The sequence below is a fragment of the Cardiocondyla obscurior genome, linkage group LG02 (genome assembly GCF_019399895.1).
Source record: "Cardiocondyla obscurior isolate alpha-2009 linkage group LG02, Cobs3.1, whole genome shotgun sequence".
Taxonomy (NCBI): domain Eukaryota; kingdom Metazoa; phylum Arthropoda; class Insecta; order Hymenoptera; family Formicidae; genus Cardiocondyla; species Cardiocondyla obscurior.
Genome location: NC_091865.1, coordinates 7,280,735 through 7,296,139, shown reverse-complemented (window position 1 = coordinate 7,296,139; position 15,405 = coordinate 7,280,735). Strand labels below are relative to the sequence as shown.

General features: G+C 38.2%; 3 protein-coding genes across 7 annotated transcripts; all 3 read right to left on the bottom strand.

The window, feature by feature from the left end:
- Positions 1-102: 102 nt before the first annotated feature.
- Positions 103-9,120, bottom strand: LOC139113532 (GRB10-interacting GYF protein 2). 2 transcript variants are annotated; one of them, XM_070674753.1, is made up of 16 exons: positions 9,028-9,120; positions 8,094-8,138; positions 7,790-8,024; positions 7,513-7,680; positions 7,099-7,300; positions 6,812-7,022; positions 5,727-6,705; positions 5,037-5,396; positions 4,639-4,947; positions 4,474-4,569; positions 3,961-4,391; positions 3,670-3,871; positions 3,404-3,607; positions 2,910-3,324; positions 2,616-2,845; positions 103-2,484 (listed from the first exon to the last, which is right to left on the bottom strand). In XM_070674753.1, exons 2-16 carry the CDS (start codon positions 8,123-8,125, stop codon positions 2,359-2,361), a joined length of 4,200 nt encoding a protein of 1,399 aa, XP_070530854.1. In that variant the 5' UTR covers positions 8,126-8,138; positions 9,028-9,120; the 3' UTR covers positions 103-2,358. The 2 variants fall into 2 exon arrangements, with proteins under 2 accessions (XP_070530854.1, XP_070530855.1); XM_070674754.1 differs by having other exon boundaries at positions 3,410-3,607.
- A 534-nt stretch (positions 9,121-9,654) lies between these two features.
- Positions 9,655-13,320, bottom strand: Skp2 (S-phase kinase-associated protein 2). 4 transcript variants are annotated; one of them, XM_070674757.1, is made up of 7 exons: positions 13,127-13,295; positions 12,309-12,433; positions 11,972-12,217; positions 11,612-11,894; positions 11,065-11,501; positions 10,738-10,865; positions 9,655-10,673 (listed from the first exon to the last, which is right to left on the bottom strand). In XM_070674757.1, the coding sequence occupies exons 2-7, from the start codon at positions 12,350-12,352 to the stop codon at positions 10,324-10,326; spliced, it is 1,488 nt and encodes a 495-aa protein (XP_070530858.1). In that variant the 5' UTR covers positions 12,353-12,433; positions 13,127-13,295; the 3' UTR covers positions 9,655-10,323. The 4 variants fall into 4 exon arrangements, with proteins under 4 accessions (XP_070530858.1, XP_070530857.1, XP_070530856.1 ...); XM_070674756.1 differs by lacking the exon at positions 13,127-13,295 and adding an exon at positions 12,693-13,055; XM_070674755.1 differs by lacking the exon at positions 12,309-12,433 and having other exon boundaries at positions 13,127-13,320.
- A 432-nt stretch (positions 13,321-13,752) lies between these two features.
- Positions 13,753-15,252, bottom strand: LOC139113073 (uncharacterized; the record flags this gene model as incomplete). The annotated part of the gene is given in 4 exon segments (XM_070673962.1): positions 13,753-14,266; positions 14,350-14,494; positions 14,843-14,987; positions 14,989-15,252. Coding segments are annotated over 4 exon segments (690 nt in total), but the record flags the coding sequence as incomplete, so codon positions are not given.
- Positions 15,253-15,405: the final 153 nt, after the last annotated feature.

The window sequence follows — 15,405 nt, the reverse complement described above, 5'->3', positions numbered from 1 at the left end:
TTGTATCGCTGTAAAATAAATCGACGACACAAGGCATTTAACATCCAAATACTGAATCGCTAATCCAATAATAAAACATTGGATTTATAAAAATAATATTAATTAGTCCATTAAATAATTTTTATTATGATACATGACATCGTATGAATCAATGCATAACATGTATAACAATTCGTAACGATATTCAACGCCGCTCATCCCGCATACATTTAATACATATGCTTAAAAAAGATTTATTGCATTCATTAGCATTACAAAATATCATCGCGTGTATTATGAAATATCGTTCGTGCTTACTTTTAAAACAATCCGCGCTAATTCTCAAGCAGTTATTTGTAGCAATATGTGGAGTAGAAAGGTTAATTCGTGTTCTATAATTCCGTCATAGGGCATTATCATACATCGACGCCTTTTCTTTTCAAGAGTTTTCCTCTTTTATAAGAATCAATAAAATTTATTTCGAATATCTGCAATTCCATCACAAACATATGCCCGTATATTCGTTCAGAATCAATCTGTTATCACCCGCATACAGAGTATATAAAGTATAGAATATATTACATATTAACTTACAAGAGAAAATATACATATAAACTTTCTCATACATTCGTTTTAACAGAAAATTTTATAATATTACATATACATCTATACATATATGACTCTTTTGATATTAAAAGTTCTAAATTTTAAAATAATTAAGTTAATTTATAAAACAATAAAAAAGTCAAATTGAAAATATAATATTTATTTCATTACGTTGTACGTTAGATACAATAATAGAATATTGATACAATATCAATTATCTGGTTTTTTTTTATTATATCGCTTTAATCGGCTTATTTAATCATCACTATGTTACTCTGTACATTAATCTATATTTTATACATAAATCTTTTTATGCAAGGGTCTAGGATCTTCTCCTATGTTTTTTTTATAAGAGAAGATCAATGAACCTTAGTTAACAACCATCGTAATATTACGCGAGTGGTCAGATTTGTCACAACATTTCACGCTTATCCAACATCGTATATGTGTCAATGCGTATTAATCCAATTAGAAAAACAAAATCAATGTTCTCAAAAGTGCTAAAAAGTAGCTCTGGATCTTTAACTACGACATTTATAGAGTTATAAAATAAAACTTTACAAAAAGAGATACTATTTCTCTCTGCATATATTGCATTATTTAAATCTCTCAAAGTTTTTTTTGTTTTTTTTTTTTTTTTTTTGCATTTCTGAATGTTTGCTGTTACGAACGATTACGATGAATAGAAATCTATTCCGAAGACAATGAGATCCATATATCCGATAATCAGTGCTATCAGGTTTTCATGTACGCCGATATCTTGAGGAATACGCGTTATACGAATATTACTTTTAATCGCTATTGTTGTATCTACTGTGTAACTGAAAATCTCTATGAAGAATACTATACTGAGTCGAAAACTACTAGTTTTATTTCATAATTATCCTCATAATATCAAGAAAGTATCACTTTAATCGCTATTTCTTTTCATCCGTTGTTTCAGTATGATGAAGTTTCCATTCTGTTTATCAGTGCCGCATCCCTTTTATGTATACAATTATTATGTATTCTGCTTAAAATACTGTTACTGCAATGTTATGACGAGGAAGTATTAAAAAGATAAAGGAAGATTTTTGTTATGCTTCAAATGCACATAAAATCAGTTGCACAGAATATATTAGTAATATAACGTAAATCTCTTTTCACGATGTGTAGTTGTGATGAAGTGAAAATCCATAGGATTCAATAAAGGCAAATACTCACGCACTGTACATACAGTACTGCACTTGACTGTAGAAGTGATGATTTTCGCAATCTCAAGCACGTTCTAATATATTCTTTTTCATTGAACACCTTTACATACACATATTGCTATTGACTGCCACATATTCGCATGAACAATTATTATCGATCGGCATACTTTTCTGTCCTTTTTTTTCTTCTTGGATGTATTTTAAATGACGATGACGAGATGAAATGTTATAAAAGTTTCGAACCCTAATTGTCGTGTACATAGGAAAAAGTAAGTCCGTCTTTTTTCATGTGAAGTGTTCTTTGAGTAATATGTACAATGGAGTTTTTTTTTTTTTTTGTGTAATATAAGAAAATAACGCCACGCTCAGTCGGTCTTAAATAAAGACCGCCGTCAACGATCGACTCTGAAGAGATGAGCTTCTTTACTCGCATATTGGATTGTAAAAAGTCTTCGTATCTGCTTTAAGAAATACCCGAAGTGGGTTTCTTAGCACCCGTTGGCATGTATAATAAATAAATAACGAACCGTTTAAGGAAACGAGCGTTGCATTATTTCTACGAGGTAATTGGTGAAATAGCTCAGACGCCTTCGCCATAATCGCGATCACCTACATTAATACGATCGGGAGCAGCAGTTACACTGAAGCCAAGGATTCTATTATCCACTTTAAACATCTTTCCCTTCTTTGGTTTCTTGGATTTTCCCTAAACAAAAAAATTATTTTTATATTTAAATGCATCTCGTAAACTTGATAATATATATTTGTACCGACGATTGAGATTAAATAAGATTATTAAATGATTCTTATCATTATACATCGTGTACGAAAATATACCTTGACTTCTTGAAATTCTGTAGATGCATTTGGATTAACAGCAGGTGCTGGCTTACACAGGTCGTCAGCTTGTGCCTGAGGACGTTGCGCTGATCTCAATTTGCTTCGTTTTTCAAGGAATTGTTTAGCGAATTCCATACTTTGCTTGGTATCTCCCACATAAACACGAACGTATTCCTTAACTTCGTACGGTGTTTCAAGATCTCGCAAGAACGTAACGAACGTAGGGACTGCAAATGCATAATGCATATAAGAAAACGAAATTCGTAAAAACACTTAATGTGGGACACTTACTGTCCACAGATGCTTGTATACTGCTTAATGTTTTACTACACCATTGCGTGAATTCGTCGGTCTTGGCAGTGTTCTGTTCAAACAATTTTTTCACTAGTTCTTCTTCTTTTTTATTCTTATTTTTGGACGCTTTATTATTACTATTTTGCTGTTGTTGCTGTTGCTGTTGGCTGGAGGTAGGTTTTGCAACTGGAGCTTGTTTAGCCGGCTGTTTCGTGGTGGCGGCAGATTTAACAGGTGTAGGATCCCAAAAACCAGTAGTACCAGAATTTACGGACCACCCTTGACTGCCGGACGCAGCACTTGAATTAGCCCAATTCAAACACTGTGATGCTGTACCCCATATACCGGCATTCTGCAGCATACTTGCAGATTCCTTCTGACCAGCTTTTTCTAGTCGTTCCCTTTCTTGTTGCTAAGATATTATATTTTTTTTATCACGTATTTTTTTCAAAAACATTTTATGTCACTCGCATATTCAAAGTAATAAGTACCTTTACCTTAGCGATGCGTTTCTGCTCCTCCTGCTGAATCTGCGCGAGACTTTTCACTTGAAGAGTTTTAGGAGCAAGAGCTTTTTCTGCCCATTTAAATTGCAATCGCTTTGAAGAGTCAATTGCCGATGCTTCTTGTGCCGCATCTATCGCTTTCTGTTGTGCTGACTGTTGCTGTATTAATTGTTGATGTCGTTGTTCTTCCTGTAAGAAAAAGCAATAAACGTAGACAAGAATTACTTACATAATAAATATAAATAATTTACCGCTTTCTTTTCTCTTTCGAGTCTTTGAATCTCAGCAAGCGAAGCAGTAACTACGGTAGCAGGAGTCAATGTCCGTGGAGCTTGAGCCCACGGAGATTTTGTTGTTTTTTCTTGAAGTTTACGCAATGCTTCATCTTCTCTTCGCCGTTGTTCCGCACGTCGCTCGTCTATTTCTGCCTGTCGCCGCGCTTCTGCTTCTTTCCTGTAAATTTTATAATTGCAAATCTTGCTGGAATTTATTTAATCATTATTTTATTTTTTAATAACATACTTCACGTAGTTTTAACATACCTGAGTCTCTCTTCTTCCTGTCTCTTTTGCTCTTCTTCTAATTTCTTTCTTTTTTCCTCCTCTTTTTTCTGTTTTTCTTCTTGTTTTTTAAACTCTTCCCGCTTTCTTTTTTCTTCTTCCTGTTTCTTTTTTAAGTTCTCCTCTTCCTGTTTTCTCTTTTCCTCGCGTTTCTTTTCTTCTTCTTTACGTTTTTTCTCTTCCTTTTTCTTTTGCTCTTCTTCCTGTTTGCGTCTTTCTTCCTCTTTTCGTTTCTTTTCCTCTTCCTTCCTCTTTCTTTCTTCATCTTTACGTTTCGCTTCTTCGGCTTGTCTAGCTTGTTCCTCTTTTTGTTTTCTCTTTGCATTTTCCTCTTCCACTTGACGCTGCAATTCTTCTTGCTTTCTTAATTCTTCCTTTTTCCTGTCCTCCTGTAACTTAAGGTTTTGTTCTTCCTAAAAAAAAAGTTAATCTTTCGTACCTATTTATCGTAATTATATGAAAAATTAAGAGAAAATCGAACAAAAGGTAATTTACCAATATTTGTTGCTCCGTCTTCATATCTTTAGCATGTAAATCCCACAGAGTACCAGGTAGTAATTGTCCCGGTGGCATCGCGGGAATGGGCCCAACCTGAAAAAAAAAGTAACACATCGTTAAGTATTTATATTTTTAAATTATTAAGTCTAATTTATAACATACCTGCGCTAACCAATTTTGCGCATTGAACTGAGGACCTATTTGTGGTGGTGGTTGCGGCCAAATAGTGTCAATGTGAGCTGTCTGCGGATGGCCGTTTGTGTTGACATTTAATTGACGTAGCAAAGACTTTATTGGATTATCTTCCTGCGTCGGTGCGGGAGTCGGAGCAATATTTGGTTGCATAGCGGGCAAATTTTGCATACCGCCCATTTGCTGGATAAGTTGCTGTATCGGATCTACCGCAGCTGGATGAGCTGACGCGGTCGTATGTGGATTCGTTGATAAATGAGTCTCAGGTTGCGTCTTTGTCTGCGTAATATCGTTATCACGATATGATTATACATTGCGATAAATATAAAATAAAATTAACTAAAAAATTATAAATTGCTTGGGCATACCTGTTGCATTTGAGTGAAAAGTTGCATCACAGGATTAGCCGTCTGAGACGCGATGTGAGGCACGAACGGATTTGTCGACATCGGCATTTCCGGAATTTCCTGCATTCCATCTTGTATGACGTATTGTAAAATCAACTGATTTTGCTCGACAGGAGTTAACGTAGACCAGTGCTCCGACTGTGACAATTTTGCTATCGCTGATGTTCTCATCTGCCTGACCATTTGATTATGTAGCATTTGCACATGCTGATATGTCATAAACATAGATAGTGGATCTTCTATCCCAGGCTTTGGTATAGCACCAGGAGCTAACCCAGCGGGTACAGTATTAGGAACAGGCGGAAGAACCTGATCCGCTAACTGAGAATAAAAATATTCCATTTTATCAATATGACTATATCTAAGCAATTAAAAAGTTAAAAATGCAATAATAATATGTCACTTTGTGAGCTTTCTTTTCGAAATCTCTAAATTTTCTCCCAGATGGCAAATACTTGAATATTACAGATGACAGCAAATAAAATTCGTCCTTCTTTTGCTTTCTTCTCTAATATTATTTAAGTTTTAAGCTTTATAAATTTTTTAACACTACACTATAAATCGATTATTAATATTATAAGCTATTTAAAATTTATAAATTAGTAAAATAATTATAAAACGTAATAAAATAGTAATACGTGTGATATATACCTTTAATGGAGGTATTGGTGGTCCAGGCGTGAACGGTACTCTTCCAAATATTTTGATTAAATCACCAAGTGTGGCGTACCTTTCGTCACAAGTTCTTCTCACCAATAATCCCGTAGTGAAATAACCAGCTTTGCACCACTCAGCCATTTCACTGGCTAAAAACGGTCCCTGAACTTCACCCTGCGGATCACGGTAAAACCATTTTTCCTGATTACCCGTGGAGGAAACCGCGGCAGAAGGTTGGTTACCAATTGCAGGCGGAACACTCGTAACGGCTGTTTTTTCCTTGTGATTTTCCTCGTCTGCCATTAATTTGGCTACCAAAGCGTCAGCCTCTTCTTTCATTCTGTCCAGGTCATCTTCCGGTCTCTGCCTGACATTAGCGGTACCCGTGTTATGTGCTACGAGCTTTGGATGCTCCAGAGGAACTTGTCGTTTGGTCACGGTAATTATCTGCGGCTCCGCTTTGATGATTTCCGGCTGAACGTTTTCTTTATCATGACGAGTTCCACTAGGCGGCTCTTTAGATTTCTCACCTAAAGTTTCAACTTTATCCACATTTGTAGATCCGATAGTCTTTTTTTGCAGGAGATCCGAAGACGATGCTAAAGTTTTCGTGGGCTTGCTTTCAGGTGGCGGCACACTGGTAGATTTAATAGAAGGTGAATTACATTTCCTCTCTTTTTCCACAGAATCGTCCTTATCTTCAAGCGAATCCAATGGTTTTGGTCGTTCCTTGTTTAATGTATTACCTATTGTATTACTCGTATGGCGATTCAAGGATTGAACAGAACCAGTTCCAAAAGCTAACTTGCTATTAGATCTCACTACAGTCGAAGCACTTCCTTCTGACACGCGCCGAGTTCTGTGTTGAGAAGTACCCCCCGCACCGTCCTCATCATCATCCGAATACATTCCACCGTGAAATGCGCCCGAAGCATCAAAACTACCACCACTCTCCGTTGGATTCTCCGTTGCCCTGAAATATAACATTTAAAATGTAAAATTAAGTTTCGACATATTCCGTAAATAAAAATCTATTATAATTAAATTAAAAAAAAGAAAAAAAATTATATATATTATACCATTCAGGTAGATTATCATGATTATCGTGATGATTCGATTCCCAAGTACGAGCGGTACGAGGTGGTGGGTGATGACCAGTGTCATGGGAAGGTCTATGGTTTCCACGATGTTCCCACCGTCCTGGTCCACCTCTACCTTCCTCTCCGTCACCTTCATTTCGATCCAATCTATCCCGATCCATACTGCCACCCTCACGCCAACTACTTCTTCCTAATATAAATATTTTATTACGTAAAAATATAGAACTCTTTCAAAAAAATTAAAAAAAAATAAGACACATATTTACCCCACTTGCGCCAACTATCATCGTCTTCTCCACTGCCACGATGACGTCTCCAATTAGTTTCTATAAGCGAACTACCACTAGTACCACGATTCATATCCTTTCTAGGACTGGTTGAACCATTCCATTCTCCAGGATCTGAAGCGCCATTTCTTTCTGACCAGCCGCGTTCGCTTTGAGATCTATCAAATGGCCTATTTCTTCCCTATTTATATAAATAAAATTGATAAAATTCCATCGTTTTTATGCCGGTGTAGAATTCATATATTTAATTATATAATAATTATTAAATTCCCATTGATTCTGCAAAATCAATTAAATTGCATTTAAGAAAAAAGAAATATACAAAAAACAAAGGGAAGATTTTTATGTTTAAAATCACAATACTTAATAAAAAATAAAAAGAGAATTCTGTACTTGGAATGATTGGCCCTCGATTCGTATTCCATCACCGGAGTCATCAAAACCGACTCCGCGTGAGTAATGAGTTGAATACAAGCCTCCTCTTCCAGTTCTACCACGTCCACGATCGACACTGCTACCTCTCCCACGACCAACATTAGGTATTCCGCCATTCCACATACGCTGCAAAATTACACATGTCCGTATTACAAAAGATATTTCCCATACACAAAAAAAAATTTACTTTTAATGGAAAGTATACAAACAACTTTTCAGCTATAAATTCAATTACCGTTTCGTCTTCTGTCATGGTTATAAGAGCCAATGGAAGTTGAGTTTTTTCTACATACAGTGCTGGTAAACTTGTCAATAGCTCTGAAGGTTTGCAGTTGCGATCGAACAGGGCCAACATTTCTTCCCGGCCGTATCTATACTCTGCTAATTGATAGCGAGGTGTACCCAGAGTTGTGGTCCCTCCGCCCCCACTACCAGTATTACAATTGTCGCCTGATGCAACCTTGCGCAACCTACAATAAATGGTGAGTGCAATTACAAATTAAACGACTTTTTAATTACCAAGAATACAAATTACATACCATTCTGGACCGAATTTCATGGAATCCGTCATGATGAACTATCTCCTAAGAAAAAAAATAAAAAAAGGAACACAAGTGAGAACAAATAAAGTTGATAGCTCGTAACAAAAACACGCGTAAAGATAAAGATACAAATAGAGAGACGGGCGTAAGACAGCATCTGATAAAAATATTGACCACAAATCTGTTGTGTAACGCGACAGTTCAAAGGTTTTTTTTTTTTTTCTTTGTCGAGTGCCGAACGACGAAATATAAATATTCGCAGGAGCAGACCGAGGGGATGCGGGAAGCTGAGGTAACGGAGCCGCCCGCGGAAGAGCGCGGGTTACCGAGAAAACTCGCTCGCCGTCGCGATGACAGGTCCGTCATCTGTTACGGCCGAACGTCGGACACGTGTGCGACGGCGAATTCAATTACGACGATCTCGCGAGTCGAACGTGCGGGCTTCGGGCAGAGGCTGTACCTGTTGCTACAAAGTGTATTGAATGGCTCGCGTCAACGATCGCTCGCGCGCGGGTGCCGCGAGAAACGCGATGACACGTCGTGGACGTCTGATTTAATGAATGTGGAGGGTGGCACAACAGACAGCGGCGCGAGACTCGTAAATGCATCTCTGCGGGGGCTCCGCGCCCATGGCGTCGCGACGAGGGGGACGGCAAGAGCGTCGTGCGTGCCTAGGCCGTCACGCGTTATCACGAGGGTCGCTCGTAGTCTCGCGGCCGCGACGTGCTCTCATAAAAGAGAGGCTGGCCTGGCTCGCGAGCCAAGGTGGCAACATTAACCAAACTTTTTTTGCTGGCGAACATCGGGGTGGTCTGCATGCGCGATCGGTCGCGATGGGAGCCGCGTGGACACGCGGAAACGATCGCCGGCCGGACACTGGGACGTCCGCGGTGCGGGTCGCGACGACGACGGCGACCATCGGGAGAAATACCTTAGCTGATCTTCGAAATTACTGAGGACAGCGATACAACACACCAATATGGCTGATGCTTTTTTTTGGAATGAAGCGCATGCGAAGGCTCACCGTTTCCGTGGTGCGACCGTCGCGGAGGGGCGGGGAAACGTGGAAAGTCACTAGAACATCATCGCGCGTGATCACGAATATGCGCAGATAGAACAAGAGACGGCTGGGGGACACGTGTAAACCGTCGACGGGTCCATTGACGTCTCGTACACTCTGTCAATCTTGAAGAAATTATAATTATAATTCGTCAAATTCCAGTAGGCGATACTCTTTACCTCGTCTGTTTCGAAAAAAATTCAATTTTTTGTAGAAAACTTTCTCGAGGTTGATAACACCGTTTTAATAACTGTCGGTATGTACGTTATTTTACAATAACTGGTGGGTAATAATAGGACGATGTCGGCAACCGATTTAGTTCCAACAAAGTTCGCTACGAGCCACCATTTCTACTCGCAATCTTTGCGCGTACGTTTATCTTGGTCTAATACTACGAGTAGATAATATATCAGTTATATATTATTAGAGAAATTCAATAATATATCTCAATCAATACGTTAACAAAACATGTACTCGATATTAAAAATAATTTACTAATTGATAATCCAAGAAATTTTATTGTACGCATAACAAGTTCATTAATTTATATAAACGTTAACTATTAATAAGCTTTCAGTTTTATGATAAACGCATTACAGATTTGAGCTTTTGCATTTTATGTAGTTTCTCTTTGTATAAATAATGACGATATATATATATCTGGCCGTTACTTAATTTTCTGAGATCTTTAGTAGTAAAAATTAGTATATGTATAACACAACTTAATATAAATACATTATGATCAAAAGTTGTAAGTAAAACGATTTCAACAGCCTACAATGACTTGACACATTAAATATCAAGAAATAATTAGAATCAATGTGTACAGACTTAACGTTCATTATGAATAAATTCCTTTGACGAATTTTGTTTAGAATTTTTATCTCAAAAATAAGCGTGAGACTATCACTAACACTTGAAATATTTAATGCATAATTCTGTGCATCTGAGCAATAATTCAATATTAAATTTTCGAAAAATATGCATATTATTTAACCATCTATATTATTTTATTTTATTAAATTATTCTTTTTATCAATACAGTATTCAGTCTGTATAAAAAGATGGAATATTAAATATAGATTCATCCTTTGGTTAAAAATATTTCTCGATTTACTGACGAAATTTCTTTTCATAATCTGATCAAAATGTGCCTGTGTATTAAATTTAATCTCTAACTCGAAGGCCCCAAATGCTGGTTCTTCGAATACCCACTGTCGGCCTCGCGACTGAGCTATAAAGGTACTTGTTAATTTCAGGTTCGCGGTAGCAAGTAGCTTGTAATAATTTGAGTACCGAATCCGACATTAAGCCAAAGACATCTAAATATAATAAGCATGGCATATGAGCTAGTCTTATATAAGCCGATTGCGGAATACTGTAACAACGGCTTAGTGACAAGTGTTCGAGCTTCGAAAAATTCAGTAAATTATGGACGGTATTCATTGTGAGCATAGCGCAATCACTCAAGTCCAATTCTATAATATCCGGACATCTTTTTGACAAATCCTTTACGTCTAAAATTTAAAAAGAAATATATGCCACAGCTAATAAATAAATCGTAATTATTCCATTACTCACTCTCATCAGTCAGCGTTTTTCTACAACCCGCTATGTTTAAGCGTGTAATAGACTTTGGCAGCATTTTACAAAATACAGTCATACAGTCGTTGTCCAAAGAACACCATGCCATATTAAGAGCAGTTAAGCTGAAACAATCCATCGTTAATGTTAAATCAGGAATTGCATATTTTCATATGCAGTGTTTTATAATAAACGAAACGAATTTTTCGAAAGTAGATAGAACTTATCTGTTCTATAACCATCGCGATAAAATCTACCTACTCTCGAAATAGTGTCCGTTTACTATAGAACACCTGTATCCATATAAAGAAAAATCAAATTTACCATTTGAGTTTTATTAAATCCATAATACATTCCATGTCTATATTCTCGCACATTGTTAAATTCAAGACTTCTAATTCTTTGTTTTGACTAATCGCTTTACAGCAATCTCTATTCACTACACATTTTTCCAGTGACAATTTTTTCAAATATTTACATTTGGATAGTAGCATGGCTAAACCAACCGGCGACATAACCGCCATAGACAAATCCAAATACTGCAATTTACTGATATAGGATTCCATAAGAACCTCGCTGCCTTCGCAAAAAACAGAATCCGCGATTTCTGCTTGTGCCAGTCTTAAAATTTGTACTCCTCGTGGCAATATATACCCTAACGTGCCTTCGCCTAAAACTTTACTACCCAAGTCTAATCTAGTCCACAGTGCTTCATCGCGAGCTATTTGGCACCAACGTTTGCATACTAACATAGAACGTACCTGAAAACAAAATAGTTTATACTTATTTATTCCATTAATAATTTTCAAATGTATAAACATGTGGCGTATATAATTAATTAGTATATTTTAAATGTAATTATTATAATTACCAAACACTTTTTAGGTAACCATTTTAATATCATCAAAATTATTTCATCTGATAAGACATTAAATTTGTCTTCGCCTTCAACAGAAGGCTTTCTTTTTCTTCTAAATAAACAAAATTGGTCTGAACAAGTTTGTTCTTTTTTTTCAATAGAAGCGTTAGGCTTTTCCTTGGTAAAGTTCTCCTTTAGTTCCCCAAAATAGTCAGCTTCCATTCTTGAAGAATAGCCTGATTCATTTTCTGCATGCACAGCTAAATCATCCATGTCATAGGAACCTTGTGGAATCCTAACGAAATAATTAAGCAAACAATAAATAAAGATAATTATAATTTAAAATGTTTAAAGCAAATTTTCGTTACAAACCTGTTTGTATTTGTGACTTCTAAAGTAGAATTTAAATAAATTTCTTGTTGATATCCAAATACTTCAGGTTCATCTTCTAGTCTTTTTGTACCTTCACAGCTTATTGCTCCACTTTTAAGCATGCCAACACCCATATCATCCAGAATTTCAGACTCTATGAGGCTGGCATCTCCTGAATATGGCCATTTTGAATTACTTTGAGAAGTTTCATTTACATTACAGCCATCATCCAAACGTAATCGTTTACTGAAAACAAAAAAACATTCTTTAATTACAAGGTCAGCTGAAACAGATACATCAGTTTCATTGTAAGTAAAGGACTAAATTAATATTAAACCTGTTCCACCAAGGTGATGATGAGGATGATGAATCTTTATTCATTATATAATCTCAGATATAATCTCTTATTTCCCAAATTCTAACAATATCAAAGTCTTGATATGTTACAAAACCAGGCAAATACTGTAGGAAAGGAGGATTAGTATTTAAGTTACAAACTATATTAGATATTAATCACAAAGACAACAGTACTGGATATCCAATAGCAAAATAAATAAATTGATATATCTTAAATAAAAATATGTTACATATAATAGTTCGAGGCAAATTAAAATTAATGTTCAATTACACATGCCAAAAGAAAGCAGCCTCTCAAGTATCTGAAATGACTATTTCATAAACATCACAAACAACACAGAGTCAGTCTTACATTCAGTCTTACATTCGACAAAAGCACAACGTTTTGGCCAAAATTAACGAATGGATGCGAGAAGTCCCTCGTTGTATCACAAGCACAAATATCGTTCACGAAAAGGCGGGACGACGTGCAACCGAAGGAATATCAGCAGCGTGCGATCAAGAGATCGTTACGTCGAGCATTCGCTGCGAAGTATAACAAAAGCGAGCGATCGCGGAGCGGGGCAGGCCGTTCAACTCTACCGAGAGCATGCCAGCTCCGAAGGGAATGCTAGATCTACGTGAGCGTGTCCACGGCTCGCTCGTAACCCTATTTTATGAGAGAGACGGAGAAAGAGTGCGCGCGCGGGTGTACACCTGCCGTGTCCCTTCTCCCTCGCCCGCGAGAAACGCGCGGGCAACAGGTAGGAAATCTCGCGCGGGTCTGATAACCAAAAGCGGCGTGGGTCTAGGTCTTACCTCTCAGGCGACGAGGACTCTCGGGATCTCGGTGGGCGGGATTCTTGGTGTGGTCGCACATGCTGGGCCACGCCACCGGAACTCATCCTCGGCGATGCCGCTCGCCGGTCAGCCGGGTTCACGTGTTCTTCGCTTTCAAATCTTCTTCGAGAAGTCCGAGAAGCCTTCCGACCCGGGCACCTTTGACACGACGAATCGCTCGGTGGCGGCTCGGTCGCCCGCCCCGCGCGCGCGAGTTCGTCCCGCCGAACCCGCCAGCACGCCGGTGCTGATTGGCTGGCTGCCGAAACGCGGGAACATGCCGAGATATCGAAACCTGCAACAGCAGCGCCGAGCGCGTATCTCTTTCGCGCCCTTTCCGCGGTACGACTTCGACGTGAAACTGGCGCGCCGCCAATGGCGGCGCGCCTCTCGTCCACTGCAGCATTCACGGATGAAACTCACGCATTACTTCTTGTTTACTTCTTGTTTGCAGCTGAGTTAGATGGAGAACACGAACTTTAAACTATGATGGTATAATATTGTTTAGAGTATTCAAGTTTGACGGAATACTAGAGAATCTTCGGTGACTTTTTTTGGATCGAGAATAATCGTACATAAAAACGAATTAAGAAAACAAGGTGATATATGTTCTCATAGATTTTATCTTATTTTATCTTATTAAATAAAACTTTATTTTATCCGATCAGCATACCGTTTGTTAGCGAGAAACTCGAAGAAGGTATGCAAGATTTCTGCCATACAAAATGCAGGTGCGATTTACTGTCGAACGTAAGCACAATCTACTTTGGTTATTTCCAGAGGATGTAGGTACTTTTTTTCGTGAATTGCAAAATATTGTTTATGATAGTGCTTCTAAGATAACTACAATAAGTGCATACATAAGTATAATGAAACACATTTTTCTTGGTTATAAAATTCTGATTTCATAACAACAATAAATTGCTGTTATTACAGGGCAGAATGAGTAAAAGTAAGAGCAAACGAAACGACGTCGATTCTGGTTATTGCTTGAGACCTTTCAGCCTTCGATCCTCTGCGTAAATTTTCATTTGGAAGCTCACCAAGTCGGACGTTCTCTTATGGAAGTCAAGTCGTGCGTCCTTCGGGTGTATTCCTTTGTCGTGCCACCAGCCGTAACTGAAAGTTGTCGTAATCAACCGTTGAAACGACAGACAAGCGATAAAATCAACGTGCAGACACAAGAATGAAACAGGAATTACGTGTGGCTGGTCAATAGCGGCGACTGGTATAGTCTCCTTGGGTTCTTATCTTGTTCCGTAGCGAGTCTTTCGAGCGTGTCGCTTACATCCGCAGTTCGCGCGTCCTCAAGTTCCTTCGAGTAGAATTTCGGCGTGACGAAGTCCGCTGTAATCGATTTTGCACTTCGCGTGCGCATTTATTCGGATCGTATTACGCTCGGCTCGCGGCTTCGCGGTGCGAAAATCGAAGTCGCGAGACGGCGGTTCGACGTCGCGCCAGACTTTTTTTTCTTTTTTCTTTTAATCCATTTCGTTCAATAACTCGTACAAAGTCGGATTTATATGAGACTGTATGAAAATCACTGCCATTTTTCGAAATCTGTATAAAGTATTTTAAAGCCGCCGGATATCCTCGCCGTCGATTTTCGCGGTAAAGTTACAAGCCGATTTAAATTCGATTTCGTTTCCATGGTGAACGATCGAGAGACAATCTACGGGGAAGATATATGTATACCGTTCGCTTTTGATATGCAAGCGTCGGATCTTCCGATCTGCTGGTTTCTCGAAAAACACAGCTTAAACGGCGGCCTCTCCGATCTCTTCGACGTAACCGGTCTCGAGTTGTACGAATCTGTTTGTTGCTCGGACATATTCTCCAAATCCACGACGCGATTTTCTTTTTTTCGACGGTCGTCCGTCCCGCCGTCGTCGAGAATACTCAACTGATTGTGAGCGTGACCGTTTTGCGTCGAGTGCCGCGTGCGTGTCTCCACGCTGTGCAGAAACCACCGTATTTGATCGATATTACCTACGAAATACGCCGACAGAAATAAGCGAACGTGGGTGACATTCTTGAGCTCGAAACCTCGTATTACATAGATAATAAGCAGTCTGTCCGCGATATGACAATAGCTCAACAGCAAATTATTTAGACTACATTAAGAGAATCATCTTCTTTTGCTATAAAAAATTGTAACAAACTTAATTTTTTTAGGAGAAATAATGATTTGCGACATTGCATCGCTCTTTTGAATGGTTGGGAAACCTTTCTTACCAGGAAAAAAAAACTTAAATTCA

What these genes read in the sequence shown, in the direction of transcription:
- LOC139113532 (XM_070674753.1), bottom strand. Translation starts at nt 8,125, where the DNA reads ATGACGGATTCCATGAAATTCGGTCCAGAATG. An exon ending in CCATGACAGAAGACGAAACG is followed by an intron (nt 7,681 to 7,789) that starts GTAATTGAATTT and finishes GTAATTTTGCAG; the next exon opens with CGTATGTGGAATGGCGGAAT. An exon ending in CGCAAAATTGGTTAGCGCAG is followed by an intron (nt 4,570 to 4,638) that starts GTATGTTATAAA and finishes TTTTTTTTTCAG; the next exon opens with GTTGGGCCCATTCCCGCGAT.
- Skp2 (XM_070674755.1), bottom strand. Translation starts at nt 13,212, where the DNA reads ATGAGTTCCGGTGGCGTGGCCCAGCATGTGCGACCACACCAAGAATCC. An exon ending in GAAGTCACAAATACAAACAG is followed by an intron (nt 11,895 to 11,971) that starts GTTTGTAACGAA and finishes TTATTTCGTTAG; the next exon opens with GATTCCACAAGGTTCCTATG. An exon ending in GGTTACCTAAAAAGTGTTTG is followed by an intron (nt 11,502 to 11,611) that starts GTAATTATAATA and finishes TTTTGTTTTCAG; the next exon opens with GTACGTTCTATGTTAGTATG.